Here is a 15,272-nt window from a genome sequence, read left to right on the forward strand (position 1 = left end):
ACAACTCTGACATCCTCAGGGGGTTCGTGGGGGGATAAAGTTAGGGAAACCCTGCTATAGATGCTTCACATCCGAATCAAAGTTGCTCTTCGAGTCACCGGTGAACGATCTTTCGACAAGTTTAATATTTTAGTCACGGATGTATTTTATAGGCGGCTGTTAGTGATGCTTTATAAACTAACTTTAGTTCATTTGAAACAATCATAAAAATATTACACGTAGACACGTCATTACTGTCATTTCCCAATAGAACTGGACTATTTTTAGGTATAACACGATTCAACATTGTCACGTTACTAAATCAAACCATTTTATTGTCTCTCACATACATATAGGTGCATCATTAATCCTTCTGTAACACGTATGCCCAGGTACACAGGCTATGGAAGTAGCAGAATTATTTTTAAACAACGAAGAACACGTATGAATTTGGCAATGCGTTTTACAATATCATGAAGATTTTGAATATAGCTAAACAGGGATCAATAAATGGCAAGTATAGGCAAATGGTTGCTGTAACCCCTTGCCCTAGCAAAGTATCAATTTAAACTGTGTTGACGTCACCGCAAACATGTTTTTATTTTTGTTGGCTGGTTTTCACTTCCTGTATTTCTTCTCACGATTCCTCCTATTATAGTTTACAACCAAGACTGGAAGAAGCGTAATGGAGTTAGCCAACCCCGAACAACACCCATCCCCTCGCCAACCCCGAACAATCCCGATCCCCTCGCCAGCCCCGAACAACCCCCATCCCCTCGCCAATCCCGAACAACCCCCATCCCCTCGCCAACCCCGAACAACCCCATCTCCTCGCCAACCCCGAACAGAACAACCCCATCCCCTCGCCAGCCCGGACAACCCCCATCCCCTCGCCAATCCCGGACAACCCCCATCCCCTCGCCAATCACGAACAATCTCCTCGCCAATCCCGAACAACCCCCATCTCCTCGCCAACCCCGAACAACCCCCATCCCCTCGCCAACCCCGAACAACTCCATCTCCTCGCCAATCCCGAACAACCCCCATCCCCTCGCCAACCCCGAACAACCCCCATCCCCTCGCCAATCCCGAACAACCCCCATCCCCTCGCCAACCCCGAACAACCCCATCTCCTCGCCAACCCCGAACAGAACAACCCCATCCCCTCGCCAGCCCCGGACAACCCCCATCCCCTCGCCAATCCCGAACAACCCCCATCCCCTCGCCAATCCCGAACAACCCCCATCTCCTCGCCAATCCCGAACAACCCCCATCCCCTCGCCAGCCCCGAACAACCCCCATCCCCTCGCCAATCCCGAACAATCTCCTCGCCAATCCCGAACAACCCCATCTCCTCGCCAACCCCGAACAACCCCCATCCCCTCGCCAACCCCGAACAACCCCCATCCCCTCGCCAGCCCTGAACAACCCCCATCCCCTCGCCAACCCCGAACAACCCCCATCCCCTCGCCAACCCCGAACAACCCCATCTCCTCGCCAACCCCGAACAGAACAACCCCCATCCCCTCGCCATCCCGGACAAACCCCATCCCCTCGCCAATCCCGAACAATCCCCTCGCCAATCCCGAACAACCCCCATCCCCTCGCCAACCCCGAGCAACCCCCATCCCCTCGCCAATCCCGAACAACCCCCATCTCCTCGCCAATCCCAAACAATCCCCTCGCCAATCCCGAACAACCCCCATCCCCTCGCCAACCCCCATCCCCTCGCCAACCCCGAACAACCCCATCTCCTCGCCAACCCCGAACAACCCCATCCCTCGCCAACCCCCATCCCTCGCCAAACCCGAACAACCCCATCTCCTCGCCAACAGAGATGAGACGAAGCGTACCCCAATGAAGGCAGAATCACTGAAACACCTCTCCCAAGCCCAACAGAGAAGGAGCGGAGCCTATGAAGACCGAAACCCCTGAAAACCCTCTCTTTGGCCCAACAGAGATGAGACGAATTGTATCCAATAAAGGACCGAACTATACGCGCAACAAAATGGCATGCTCGGTTCTTAATGACGTCAGAAAAGGCGGTCATTGTTTACCGGAAATGACGTTTTGACTGACTTTCAGACGTTACATTGGGACATTAATTAAGAAAGTTGAGAACAGAATATCACTTTGGTTCTTTTAAACATTTATTTCAATCGCTTGGATGATTTAACATGGACTTTTTGTAAAAGAGTAAATATAGAATAAATAATTCTTGTGAAATAAATATACAAATTTTAAATAACAAAACAGGACTTGAAAATACGATTTACTTAATGAGAATGAGAACATGGAAATGTTAAACATAAAATGTAAAATTTCGAATAACGTGTGTGAATAAATATATGTAACCTTAATATCTTTCTAATCTTTTACATAGTCTTCTACTTAAAATTATTTCCAAACGTCCAATCTGAAGTTCACCTTCACTCTAAATATTCCCCTTCAGTATTTGGTATCCATTTGGTAATGGAATGTTAAGTTATATATATATGTGGTGTACGCAGTCACGAAGGCACAAACCAACAAGTAAAAATTCTGCTTTTTAATGCTTTTTAAGTAAAAAATTGAGTTTCGTCTCACATTCGTTCTATACTCTCTTTCACTCTTCTCTGAAAGTATTTTACTTTTGCAAGCGACAGCAACAAAAAATAAAATAAAATTATAATAAAAATTATAATTAAAAAAAAATATATAGAGAAAATGATGTCCAATGTAAAGATACAAAACAATGATATAGACAGTTGTACTTGGAGCAGGGAGGGGGCGGGGAGTGGGGAGGGGCGGGGAGTGGGGAGGGGGCGGGTTAAGATATTAAGCCTTCCAGTGTAGAAATCTAAGAGGCGGGGTTCCCCCCCCCCCCCCCCACATGTGATGTGACAGAGAGGGAAAATAGAGTAACTTTTGTCGAGTCGCTCGTGGACCCCCAAGGACAAGGTCAAAGTCTAGATGAATAAAGGGCTGAAAACCAAAGCATAGATCCAGTTGATAGAAAACAAACTGATCAACGATATGAAACCCAAGGAAGATTTTGGATTAGTAATATGTATTAAATGGAAGACGCATTTTAACTTAATATTAAAGAGTAATATCAAAGATATTATAATTCTGAATTATATGACGTTAAATTAAAAATATAATTTATACAAGCCCTTCTTAAGAACTTAAGAATTGAATTGATAATTCGAATTGACCTAAGAAAACTAGTAGCCTAGGTAATTGTTGTGTTCTGGACGTTTCAATTTAAGAAAGGGGGATGTGATGTGACGTCATAAGTCTAATTGTCATGTAACCAGTCACACTGTTATATTATTGGCTTATCAGATAAGATGCTGGTTAAGCCAATTACATCCCATGTTATCTCATTAAGTATGTAAACTATAAATACTCATGTACGCTACTGTATACTATTACTCTCCATGCCTGCTGCTACTCCTTACGGTTATACTATACACAACATTGTTTATGGTTATTGACGTTACGTGAAATATATGTTCAAGAATCAAGAATGACTTTTCCTTCATTATATTGACGTCTTCCGGAACATATAATATGACACCCCCCTATGACATTGAAGAATTGTCCGCAAGTGTTGAGGTTGTATCGCATATACATGTTATATATTATGTCAGCCTGCTGTACACTAGAAATTGCTGTAATGTTACATGTACCAGAAGTAAGCGTGGTTGCGCCCCTGGAAGTAGGTATATTTTATCAATATTTCTATCCTTCACGAAAAACATAACTTAGTATATAAAACGTCATTTATTCCACGCAAACGATAATATGATCAGAAATTAAGTCCTTAACAACAAATGCAAAAAGCACTAGTCGATATAAGTTAACGTTTTGGTCCTTCAAATCCATTTTTACAAACTTAGAAAAATAGTTTACTAGCCGTTAACGTACGCCTCTATCTATATAAAAGTACACTTTGAAATACCTCACCGGTTTTACATCTATTGCTCAGTTTTAGCTTATAAAAATATATATAATTTAATTGGAACAAATTTATTTTACAACTTTATTGATAAAAAAAAAGAACGGAATTCACTTAAAATTCATCATTCCCATACGTCCCTGCCAGTTTTCCACGTTAAAGTGACATTAAAAAAAAGAGGGTGTGGTCGTTGTTCACGCGTCATGCCGAGTACTCTATTTTCGTCACGAATGTAGGACAGAATTTCTCTGTTTATTATGAATTCTCGATCCTTCAGTTTTGGAGGTCCTTGCTTATATAATAATAGGAAGGGCCCGATGGCTAGCCACTTTGTGCGTGTGTGTGTGTTTGTGTATAATGTGTTTGAAACTGTTACCGGTTCGCCAGGATTCGTTTATATGTACAAACAAGATATGGAATGGCGCAAGTAATGGAACAGGTTATCCTCAACTTAATCGGTGTTACAAAGTACAATGTCCTTTAACACCCAATTACTTAAGTTTCATAAAATAGAAGAAAACCTTATCTTCTCATTGGAGCTTGGAAGTAAAATTATTTTGTAATCCATCCTCTTACAGATTCGTCGATACTCATTGTTTTACTTGAAATAGACATAAGGTGAAAGCAGAATGTTCACACGCGTTTAAGACCACCTTGCACTATGCCATCAGGATGGCCTCATTCTTGGAGGTTATTTCCGTCAGCATTTCACTGTCTGTAAGTTCTGTCTGTCTGTTAACTCGTCGAATTGCCCTCATCTTAAAAGGGACGGGACAACGCGTCGTACCTGCGACCCCGTCAAACTCTGGCGTTATCTCGTCATCAGCCGGGAGGATCTCAAAGTGATGTAAGAGAGTAGTGAGGGCTACAAACAGCTCCTTCCTGGCAAGATTCTCACCCATACAGACACGTTTACCTATATAGTTAAAACAAACAAACAAAAGTACACGTGGATAAATGTCTTATTTATACAATGGTTTGTGTCGCTTATAGTTAACGTATTGTCTGTATAATATGCATGCAACTGGCGCCAACAGTGAGACAGCTTTAACTGGTAAGTATATATACCATAAGTCAGATATAAAAATATAAATAGATAACAATTCTACTTAGGGTTACGAACCTTAACCATGGAATGCTTGAATCACAACTTTCACACAGACTTGGTTGTGTATTACTTGGGTTATACCCCCCCCCCCCCCCCCCAAGATTAAGAATGTTCGACTCATCGTATTAAGCGGTGATGTAGCTACACTATATAATACACTTTAAATACACTCTCAAATTAAAAAATTGTCATAAAAAAAATTGTTATAGAAAAAATTATAAACCTTATAGGCTTTCGTATTTTCTGTTTATTTTTGGTTAATGTTTGTTAATGAGAAGAGAATGTCTTTCTTCATTAGCTCCATATCATAAATTTATTTTTTTATGCGGGCAATTTGTTTGAAAGTATAAGATTCGTCGTATAAGCAGCAGGCCTAAATTGGGTATTATCCAGCGTTACCCAATCCAAATGAAGGAAGTCAATATATATCGTATCATAGCAAAATGGAATCTCTGTATAATTATTATTTATCTTCTTACCAACAGAGAATGGCATGTAAGCTTGTGCAATCTTGACTTTGCCAGTTTCATCAATGAAACGACTTGGATCAAACAATTCTGGGTTTCTCCAATCTTTAGGGTCCATATGTGCCCCATAGATATTGGCTAGGATGCGAGTACCAACGGGAAGTTTGTAACCGTCCAAGACAACTGGTTGAGTTACACAATGAGGTATAGCAAACGGTATCACGTTACCAACTCGGTATATCTCCAACAACGTTGCCTGTATCAGATGATAAAGAGAAATTTTGTATAATAATAAATATGAAAAAAATATATATAATGCACAGGAAACAGACAATATTGCATGTTTATAACAAATTGTACTGAAACAAATAAAGGAGAAAAACCGTTCACGTAACACAATACCGGTATACTGATTAATATGTGTCACAATTTTGTATGGAATTCAAACAGTTTTTTTTGCGTTGATTCTTCAGTTTCTGCCACTTTAATCAGTTTTAAAAAGATTTGTCAGTGCTTTCAAAAAGTAGTAAAGCCTACTAAAGCCAACAATTTATTGATCAAAGCACGTGGAATCTTTTGTCAAAGCACGTTATCCTCCTGTTGGTTCATCTATGCATCATTTGAAGTGTTTTTTTTTTGGGGGGGGGGGTGCTCCCAGATCCACTGCACGGGTTATGCTGCTTCAACTCCCTTCCCCCGATCATTGACCCAGGGCCACCCCCCCTCTCTCTATCTGACTCTATGTCTCTTTTCAGCCCTGATCACCAACATTGGTGGTATATATAGGTTCTTAAAATATTTAAGAAAGACGGCCGTAAGAGAGAATGATTTCCCAGCGTATTAGATTTGACAGTTTAAAACTCACCTTGGTATATGGCAATTGGTTTAATTGTTGGTAATCGGGGACACAACCCAATCCGACGACATCTTCCATTTCTTTTTGTATCCGTCTCTGAACATCCGGGTACTTCACCATAGCGCATAGACTCCATAACATTGCGGCGTTAATAGTCTCCAAACCGCCGACGAAGATGTCGAGAACTATGTTAGGTAAGTTAGCTTCGTCTATTTCCTTCATCTTAGTGAAGTTTGGTTGATCGCTGGCTCTGTTTCCATACATCCCTGTTGTATTCATGTTGATGTCTGCTGCGGCTGGGAGAATTCCAATATGATCAATTTCATCCACTGCTTCTGCAGTGCGATTGAAATACATATCCAAAAGATCGTCACATGACCTTGTTCGATCCCGTAATCTCATTGTTTTATGTTCTTCGATCCTCTCTTTGATGAAACTAATAATGCCATCATAGCCTCCTAAAATATTCTGGAAAACTTTCTCAGCTTGGCCAAAGAATGGCAGAGTCCTCGAGGCTTTGGCTAAATTTTGCATGTAAGTATCTGCGTTGCGATGCAGGCGGTGAAATTCCGGATCGTCTGCAGCGTACCGCTTTCCAAAACAAAATCTACAAATGATATTACAAAAGGTCAGTTTCACTAATCCAGATGGGTCAATCGCTTGACCATTTTCCTTAATGAGAGCGTTTTTCATACACTCTACCTCCTCTTTTATGATATGTTGAATCTTGTCTTGGCCAAGTTGACGGAACAAAGAGAACCAGAAGCTACGGTGCAACCTCCACCCGGCATCCGGCTGCTCGTTTGCTACAGCTGTTTCATAGGATAAGAAAAAGTTATTGATAACAATATTATTATTTATTGATAGAAATATTTATTCAAATGGTTAGCGAGTGCAGGATCACGAGGGCAGGACTTTGGAGACTTTGTATGTGTAAGGATAGTTACGACCAATCCACTGACCCAGCGGCAGAAATGGAAACTTTTCAAATTCAATTTTTCACCTGACTTTAAGACCGCCGGTGGAGTAGGGATGAAGTCAGAAAGCTTGTAGCGGTATAGTTAACTGTATAGTGTACAGGGAACCCAACTATATTGATCAATTTGAATCAATGGGCTGCAGACATGGTGGTCAACGTTTGGTAAAACGTTAGTCATGTTTTGTCGACTTTTGATAATGACTATTGGGAGCTCTAGCAGGTCCGTAGTCAAGAATTCTGAGTTGGTGAACAGGCACCAACAATTTAAGGAGGGGCACAATATATCAGAATATTATAATTTCTTGTGAACATGCATGACAATGGCAGAGAGGCACAGTAGTCCTATTGGGCGCCTATCCCCTTGTGCCCCAACCTGTTTACGGACCTAAGCTCTCTAAATGGCAGCTTCATGAGAGGTTCTAACACCGGGATATGAGCTAAGAGAAGATGCACGAAGAGCCTCTCTTGATAAGACACAGAGACGGTTACGTAACTTCTACTCCCCTCCCTTCTCACCAATACCCTGCAGCCGTATTGCCCATGTATATATTCGTATTATCTGTATAAAATGTTGAATCCAAATGGACCCTTTCCTTAATATTCATTGATATGGTCTTTTTTTTGTTGTTGCTCTGATCATTGACACCATTATGGATCTTTTTATTGCTTGAAATATGTTCTCATAAAATATTACGCAATATAAATGAAAATTCCCTCACTATGTTTCATAACAATATAAACAGTTCATATACGACATTACTTTGTGGCTTATTTTACTCCGATTTTAATATGGTAGATTAAAGTACCCCACCCCACCCCTTCCCTTCCGCTCGACACCACACTTCCCATCAATGAGGGCCTTTACTCTCTCCTGTGTTACTAGAAATTCTGCACTGCACTGATAAAGATAAAAGGAATTTATTTTGGCATTACACCATATATAGTTTATACCTTTTCCTTTGAGGATACGGTTTAAAATCCAGTTGGGCCTTCCAGAGCAGGCGGCACCATTTTCGACTAATGCCCGTCTAATTGAGGTGCTTCCGTTTAATACAACGTGCCAACGTTTGCCAAGCCTCACCGAGAACATGTCCCCGTAGCGTTTCCTCATCTCGTGGAAATCTATATAGGGAGTGCCAGATAACCACGGAATATACCCCAGTAGCGGCACACCTGCCGGTCCAGGCGGTAACCCCTGCGGGATCCTGACGAAAGAAGGACATCGATAAATTAATTGGTTCGATTTAATTGAACTATTGGACAATCTTTTATGTCGTGGTCAGTACGCATATTTCAGTTATCATTTTAACAACGTCGTCGGTCGGTTACGCTGACCTTATTTATGGTTGCGGTCACCATAAAACAAAAAATCAATTTGATCTTTTTAGTTTCTTATTAAAATTATATATTTATTTCTCTTCAGATTTCATCAAACGGTTTATACCAAACAACTACATTGTATTGCTTAACCAGGTATTCGGTCGAAGGGCGGGGTGGGTGAGGGGGCTGCTCACGTTGGTATGTGATGTAATATAAATGTTGTGATGATACGAACTCTTTAAAATAATTGCCAAAATTACAGGGCTCCAGGTTACAAATTTGAGATGGGGGTGGGCAGGAGTTGGACCAATGTTCAATGGTGTTGAATGTAACCTCTGCTGTGGTACCATGACCGTGTGGCCATGAGGCTGTGGTGTGGAGCACATATATAGAGGAAGGGAACAGCCAGTGGGGAGGAATGCACGCAAACTTATTACAATACGTTCGAGGTAGGGACAGACAAATTCGCCTTTTAACGATACTTTACAACGTATACATGTGGATTACATCATTATGTCCGGAGGTGGGAAAGAATACTTTATATACATGCTAGGACCTCTGCATGACCTGACCTGGCCATATCACGTAACAGATGTAAAGGTAGGAACTTTTGGCCAAAACGGATCGGTTTGTATATCATTCATACTCTGTACTGGGAGGACCAATATATATAACATTCGAGGAAGTTTTGATAGTATCTTAGATTAACACAGTTCATCGATTCATTAGCTAAAGGAGACACGGAGGTCGAAGGAAAGATTTAATAGTCAGACAACTTCCTGACAATCAAGATAGGTTGTACTTTGTATGCTTCTCTATATAGGGCCTAGTGGTTGTAGCCCCGTGATAGTCAGGGAGACGTTATACATCGGTAGCAACTCCCTGGTTTATATAAGGTTCTGTTCTAGCATGGTGGTTAATGAAGCCATGCGGGGTAAAATCCCAACATGTTGGCCAATGAATAGAATTCCTACACACTCGTATTATCTAAACAGGTCCTCTCTCTCTCCGTCTGAGTCCCTGCGCATGAAGAAATATTACGAAACACCGGCTTCCACTATCATTCCACGAAACACCTGACAACACCACCCTAGTGGTATTAGTTACCATACTGCAGGTTACGCGAGAGAACAGGCAAGCTAAGTTTCTCCTATAAATAATTATAAAAATAGTGCTATAGAGTTGGTGGTTTGTTTGCGGCGACATATATCTTACAGTAGTTTACTTCCAGGTAAGTGCCCTGTGACATGAGTTCTATTCGGCGGTCACACAATTCTGTAGGACAGGTCTTCATGTAGGCATATATACATAGGGTTATACACTAGTAGTGTGTATTATCGTGCACATTCGTAGTCAGTCATAATTATTTCAATTCTCCTTCTTTACGAGCGAAGTTATATGAACAATTCTTGGAAAAAAAATGATCATGAATTCTTGACCCAAAACTCACAAACCCGATCACAAAATACATGCACAACAAGCAGATGAAAAGTTGTGCATGTCTTTCAACGAACTTGCTTGTACGTTACGAAATTACCCGCAGGTCTACCAAATTTACCCACACTTTCCCATGGCCCCAGTTGTAAATTATTTGCACGACACAACCACATGATTCACTCAGGGGACATATCATTAGGGGCGTCCAGAGCAAGGGTGGGCCTAGGGGACATTGACATCCCCGGGCCACCTTTTAAAGTCTTTATTTTACCTTTATTATTATTATACAATTACCAATTGGCGAAATTACGGGGTCGAAACGGCGCGCCATAATTATATACTCTCTTGGTCTGTCTTAATTATCGAAACTGTGACCTTCCTTATTGCGAGACTATGGCCTTCCTTATATCGAATCTTCGTCAGTTTTACGGGAATAATTTTTATTTGCTTGTGGTAAACCACCGTAATCGGAGATGCTGCATGTATAGGCTATTATATATTAGATCAAGGTTGACTGTACTCGAGTAAGGTATAAAGTTAAAGGGAATGATCAAACTGGCCAAGGCTGTCTTTCTTTAAAATCAATCGATGTTATTTTCTCTGCAATGAAATCAATCCTTTTATAATCAGTTTGCCCTTGACCTGGTTTTTACTAATCCTCTATATCCAGGGACTATCTTTCTTTCAAATAGCGCGTTATTGATTACGTAACATTCAACGTGGTTGTTGCAAGTGAATGAATGAGCAGTATATATATATATATATACCACCTATTTTTTTTTTAATGTTTTCTTCGCAAAGGAAACAAAACATGCATTTAGATTTATTGATCAATTGAGCTCGCATAACCGTAATAACAATTATTAAGGCTTGGTATAACTACAAATGCAAAAGAGGCCCACGTAACGATAGCCTTCGATTTGCTCCTCAAGGTGAGATGCGGGGGGGGGGCAGGAGGGGGCTGAAGGTTGGGGGAGCGGTTCGGGAGAGGTTGGGGAGAGGTGGAGGAGGTATTGGAAGCAATGGGCATTGCATGGGGATATTAGTTGTTGTGCAGACACTGCCAGATGGAATTTAAAAACAAGATTATATCGAGAGATTGACTATTTATACTCAAATCTGACCCCCTCCCCCTCTTCACTGACTAGGGCACTTTACTCGGGCCAGTTCCCGCCTACAACAGGTAGACATATATTTGTGTAGCAAAACAGTTTAGCACGAGAACGTACCATACCTGCCTATATCATTCAGACAGTTGAAGAGACAGCGTGACTCTTCTTTTATTATTTACTGTTTCGACATCAACGAAATCTTTGATAAGGGCCCGGGGTGATTATATCGTTATAACCGCGGTATTAACCATACATTTATTTCACAATTTAACGAGACCGTTGAGAGCGCCTGTTCGTAGGGAAAAAAACGATACGTTCTGTAATAAGGGTAGGCTTTAATAGTTATATAATATCGTCGATTGTTTCTCTGAGGAAAAGCAGTTATTGGAATTTTGCAAGAATCCATCACCCCTATAAGACCTCACACGCGACATAGAAAAAATAACAATGGTCCATGCCGTGACGATGCAGTTAATTTCTACGATACGTCGTAACTCCAGGCGTATCTTCGTGCATTGTTCGGACGATATAACTGACGAAGACCGCTAAAGTGGTAGGGGAGAGGGTAGGTGGGAGGGGTAGGTGGGGAGTGGGAGGGGAGGGGTGGGGTATAGCGATTTGTGAATAGGAAGTGGGAATCCGCAATCACCATATACTACAGCTTGTATCACACTCTTACGTGTTATGATATACATAGAAAAAAAAGTATACGCATAACAAGGTATGGTACATATGGAATCACATAAACAATACCGGGAACATAGTGTATGCAACGCTATATATGGATCAGGACGGTGTAACAAATAACTAAATATATCAACCTACCGACATACTAGGTCTGCGTCGATTTTCGAAAACCCGCATACCTATTCTTATCAATAATTCCCACGACTGATATGTTAAACTGAAACTCGACCTGTGACTTTAGCATACAACCTACTAAACTATAGATGTCTTTATCAGTATAGAATTGGCAACACCTCATAATTACTTATTTGATGGAAAGTGCGGGGGGGGGGGGATGAGCAGAGAAGGAGGGGTGATTCAGAGCGTTTCACTGTTTATTGCTTGCCTTTTGAAATATCTTAACCTAATTCAGACCGAGTTTTACTTTCCTGAATAAATATGTGTAATGGCACAATTTTAAGCAGTGGCGAGTTTTATGCAATATAACTTAATAATGTATATCCATTTCTGTCAGTTCTACTTCCTATTGCTTTTCTATGAAAGAAGCTTCTTTACTGTATATGCTAAAGCTATGTGCATGTGTATACCTGTACATTATGTGCATATGTATTCCTACCCCCCCCCCACCCCTCCAATGCGGTCCAACGTTCACATGGGAAGCGAAAATATCTGCTTAGATTGAACATTTAGATGTTTTGCATGGCGTGTGAACGTTTTCTACCCTGTTACACAGAACGAAATACAACCGTGTTGCTATAATAATTCCAGTCAAAACCACCGTAAATATTTTCTCACAGCCTGCAAAACCTACACCTCTAAGTTGCTCACTTGCCATACACAAATAATAAATATTGACACATTCATTTTTTTGATATTAGATGTTCAAAGGCAAAGCAGGCCAATAACTATACAGTGTTCAAAAAATAAAGTGTATTATTGAAAAATCTGCAATTATCGTTCAACTTCAAACTATATTTGTTATCGGTGATTGGTTCCCTGTGAAACGATCGCTTCCCAAAACCAACCCAAATTAGCTGATAGGCCTAGATTAAAAATAGAATAACTTTCCTCTCGATATGCACTGGATGAATATGGCCTTTAATATATCACCAACTTACGAAATACGAGTTGCAAACAACATTATGATGGAGAAACAAATTGGTGATACTTACCTACGATCACGAAAAACAGCCAATGTACATAAAAATGTACAAATAACGAACAAACACAGAGTAACCGAAAAGAAGTCCATTATCGCCAACCAATTTTTCTTTCTTTCTGCTTTCTCCGCGAAACAACGTGAACAACGAAGTAAGAGCAATGAGAGGTACTATTGCTGTCACCATGTGCTTTTAAGGAGGGAATTCACCATGTACACTTGATTGTCACGTGGCCAACCAGAACAGCCAATGGAAATAGCCTGGCGAGTTACCCATGCATATAGCCGGTGGTATGGATGTAACTTTGGGAAAAAGTAATTTGACTCTTTATACCATGCCACTTATCTCGTTAAGAAAGAAAAAAATCTGGAGATAATATTATTTTATGTCTACTGACGTTACGTGTGCAGTGGATTGATACACATGGTTTCAGTCACGTAGCCCAAGCTGCACCATGAATTTCGTGATATGCGCCAGTTTGTGAGCCATGGGAATTTGTACAAGCCTATTGCTTATTTTAGCAATACTCATATTGGTTGACAATCGATGTTGGATTCCCGGTCTAAAGGTTGGCATGTAAACATTATGGTATGATGGGGGAATTCCAATGTTTGCAAGGACGTTGTGACCCCACGGTCATAGCTTTGAATATTATTATTATTATTATTAATAATAATAATAATAATAACACTAATACTAATACTAATAATAATAATGATGATGTTGATAATAATAATAATAATAATAATAATAATAATAACAATAATAATAATAATAATAATAATAATAATAATAATAATAATAATAATAATAATAATAATAACTGGTTTTATATAGCGCATACTCCACCAAAAGTTGTTCAATAGTATACGCGTTACGAGTGCTGAAGGTTCAAAAACTAATAGAGTTGAGAGAAAAGAAAAGTTTTAAGACAGCGCCTAAATTGAGTGAATCCAACGACCTAAGTTCAACCGGGAGGGAGTTCCATAAACGTGGAGCAGAATTCAGAATCAGAAAAATGGCTGACTGAATCATGGAATAACGTATACATACGTATTCTCGGCGGTAGTTGATTGGGAATTGTTATCGCTTTCAGAATTCAAATAAAATAAAAAATCATTTTTATAAAGTATAAATTTTTCTTTCATGTAGTATGTATGAGTCACTATACGCAATCGTGCCTACAGAGACCGTAATGCCACTGAAGGAGGGGTGAACCCCTTTATTGGAACGTTTACACCCCTCCACTACCTCATTGCACTGTTATACTTACTCAACCCAAACCCACATCACCCCCACCCCCAGATGTAACAGACGGTGGGGGATAATTCCATCAGGAGTTAAGAATTAACAATTTGTTGTATATTTGCAGCCTCGATAACATCTTTACAATAGTAACATAGTGGGAAGCATTCTGCTGTATCACTATTCTTTAGTTTATGTTTCATAATTCGAAAAGAGTACTTATTTTTAAAAAGTACCAATGCTTAGTCCAGATCGGACATTTGTACTTCACAACTATTTCCAGTTTTGACTTACAATGGTTGTTGTTGTGTAATTTTGACAAAATGTCGAAAGTATTCATTACGGTACCTGATTAACAAATTAAGCCATTCCTTAATTTGACTGTGGTTGAGCTATATTTCAAGTAATACGGTCCGAGTCAAACTTTAGCAACACGGGCGGCGGAAGAGGGTCCAACCTGAACGGATATAAAGGTCGAGGTTCATGTGAGTTTGATTTTTCTGGCGCAAACCACACATTATCTCAAAACTCTCGACCAAAATGGATCCTATGTACAGTCCGTTCCAAACAAGTCAAGTGTCTGAATGTTTCTGAGCAATTTAATTTTTCATCAAAAGGTCACTATTTTAGTCTATTTACATATCAAAATGTTATACTTTATATACGTACTACGTTAAAAAGGGGGTACTTTGAGGTTTTCACTTATGTGGAGGGCGCTTGTCCAATAATATTTGACTCATATAATTATGATAGAGATCTTTTGTAATGAGCAAACTTCCTCAAACAAAATTTGATGAAATATCAGGAGGTTTGAAGGTCTAGCAGACCAAGGTACGCTAAAATCGGGGAACCTTTCCTGCTCATGTCGAACAGATGAGGTATGACAAGGTTGAGAAATTACTTCGACCATGAATTATCTCATGGGTACTATAAAAGATTCTAGATTCCATCTAGAATCTTGGGTAAATACTATAGCCTA

General features: G+C 40.2%; 1 protein-coding gene across 1 annotated transcript; it reads right to left on the bottom strand.

Annotated features, from left to right (window-relative positions):
* Positions 1 to 2,107: 2,107 nt before the first annotated feature.
* On the bottom strand, positions 2,108 to 13,284 carry LOC139971632 (cytochrome P450 2B4-like). Its single transcript, XM_071978269.1, has 5 exons — positions 13,061 to 13,284; positions 8,284 to 8,537; positions 6,363 to 7,165; positions 5,510 to 5,753; positions 2,108 to 4,838 (listed from the first exon to the last, which is right to left on the bottom strand). Exons 1-5 carry the CDS (start codon positions 13,138 to 13,140, stop codon positions 4,582 to 4,584), a joined length of 1,638 nt encoding a protein of 545 aa, XP_071834370.1. The 5' UTR covers positions 13,141 to 13,284; the 3' UTR covers positions 2,108 to 4,581.
* Between the last annotated feature and the right edge of the window lie 1,988 nt (positions 13,285 to 15,272).

This window comes from Apostichopus japonicus, chromosome 8 (genome assembly GCF_037975245.1).
Source record: "Apostichopus japonicus isolate 1M-3 chromosome 8, ASM3797524v1, whole genome shotgun sequence".
NCBI classification, from domain to species: Eukaryota; Metazoa; Echinodermata; class Holothuroidea; order Aspidochirotida; family Stichopodidae; genus Apostichopus; species Apostichopus japonicus.

Coding starts and splice junctions, on each gene's coding strand:
- LOC139971632 (XM_071978269.1), bottom strand. CDS start 13,140: ATGGACTTCTTTTCGGTTACTCTGTGTTTGTTCGTTATTTGTACATTT. Junction 5,754..6,362: donor ACCAATTGCCATATACCAAG/GTGAGTTTTAAA, acceptor CATCTGATACAG/GCAACGTTGTTGGAGATATA. Junction 4,839..5,509: donor TTACATGCCATTCTCTGTTG/GTAAGAAGATAA, acceptor TTAACTATATAG/GTAAACGTGTCTGTATGGGT.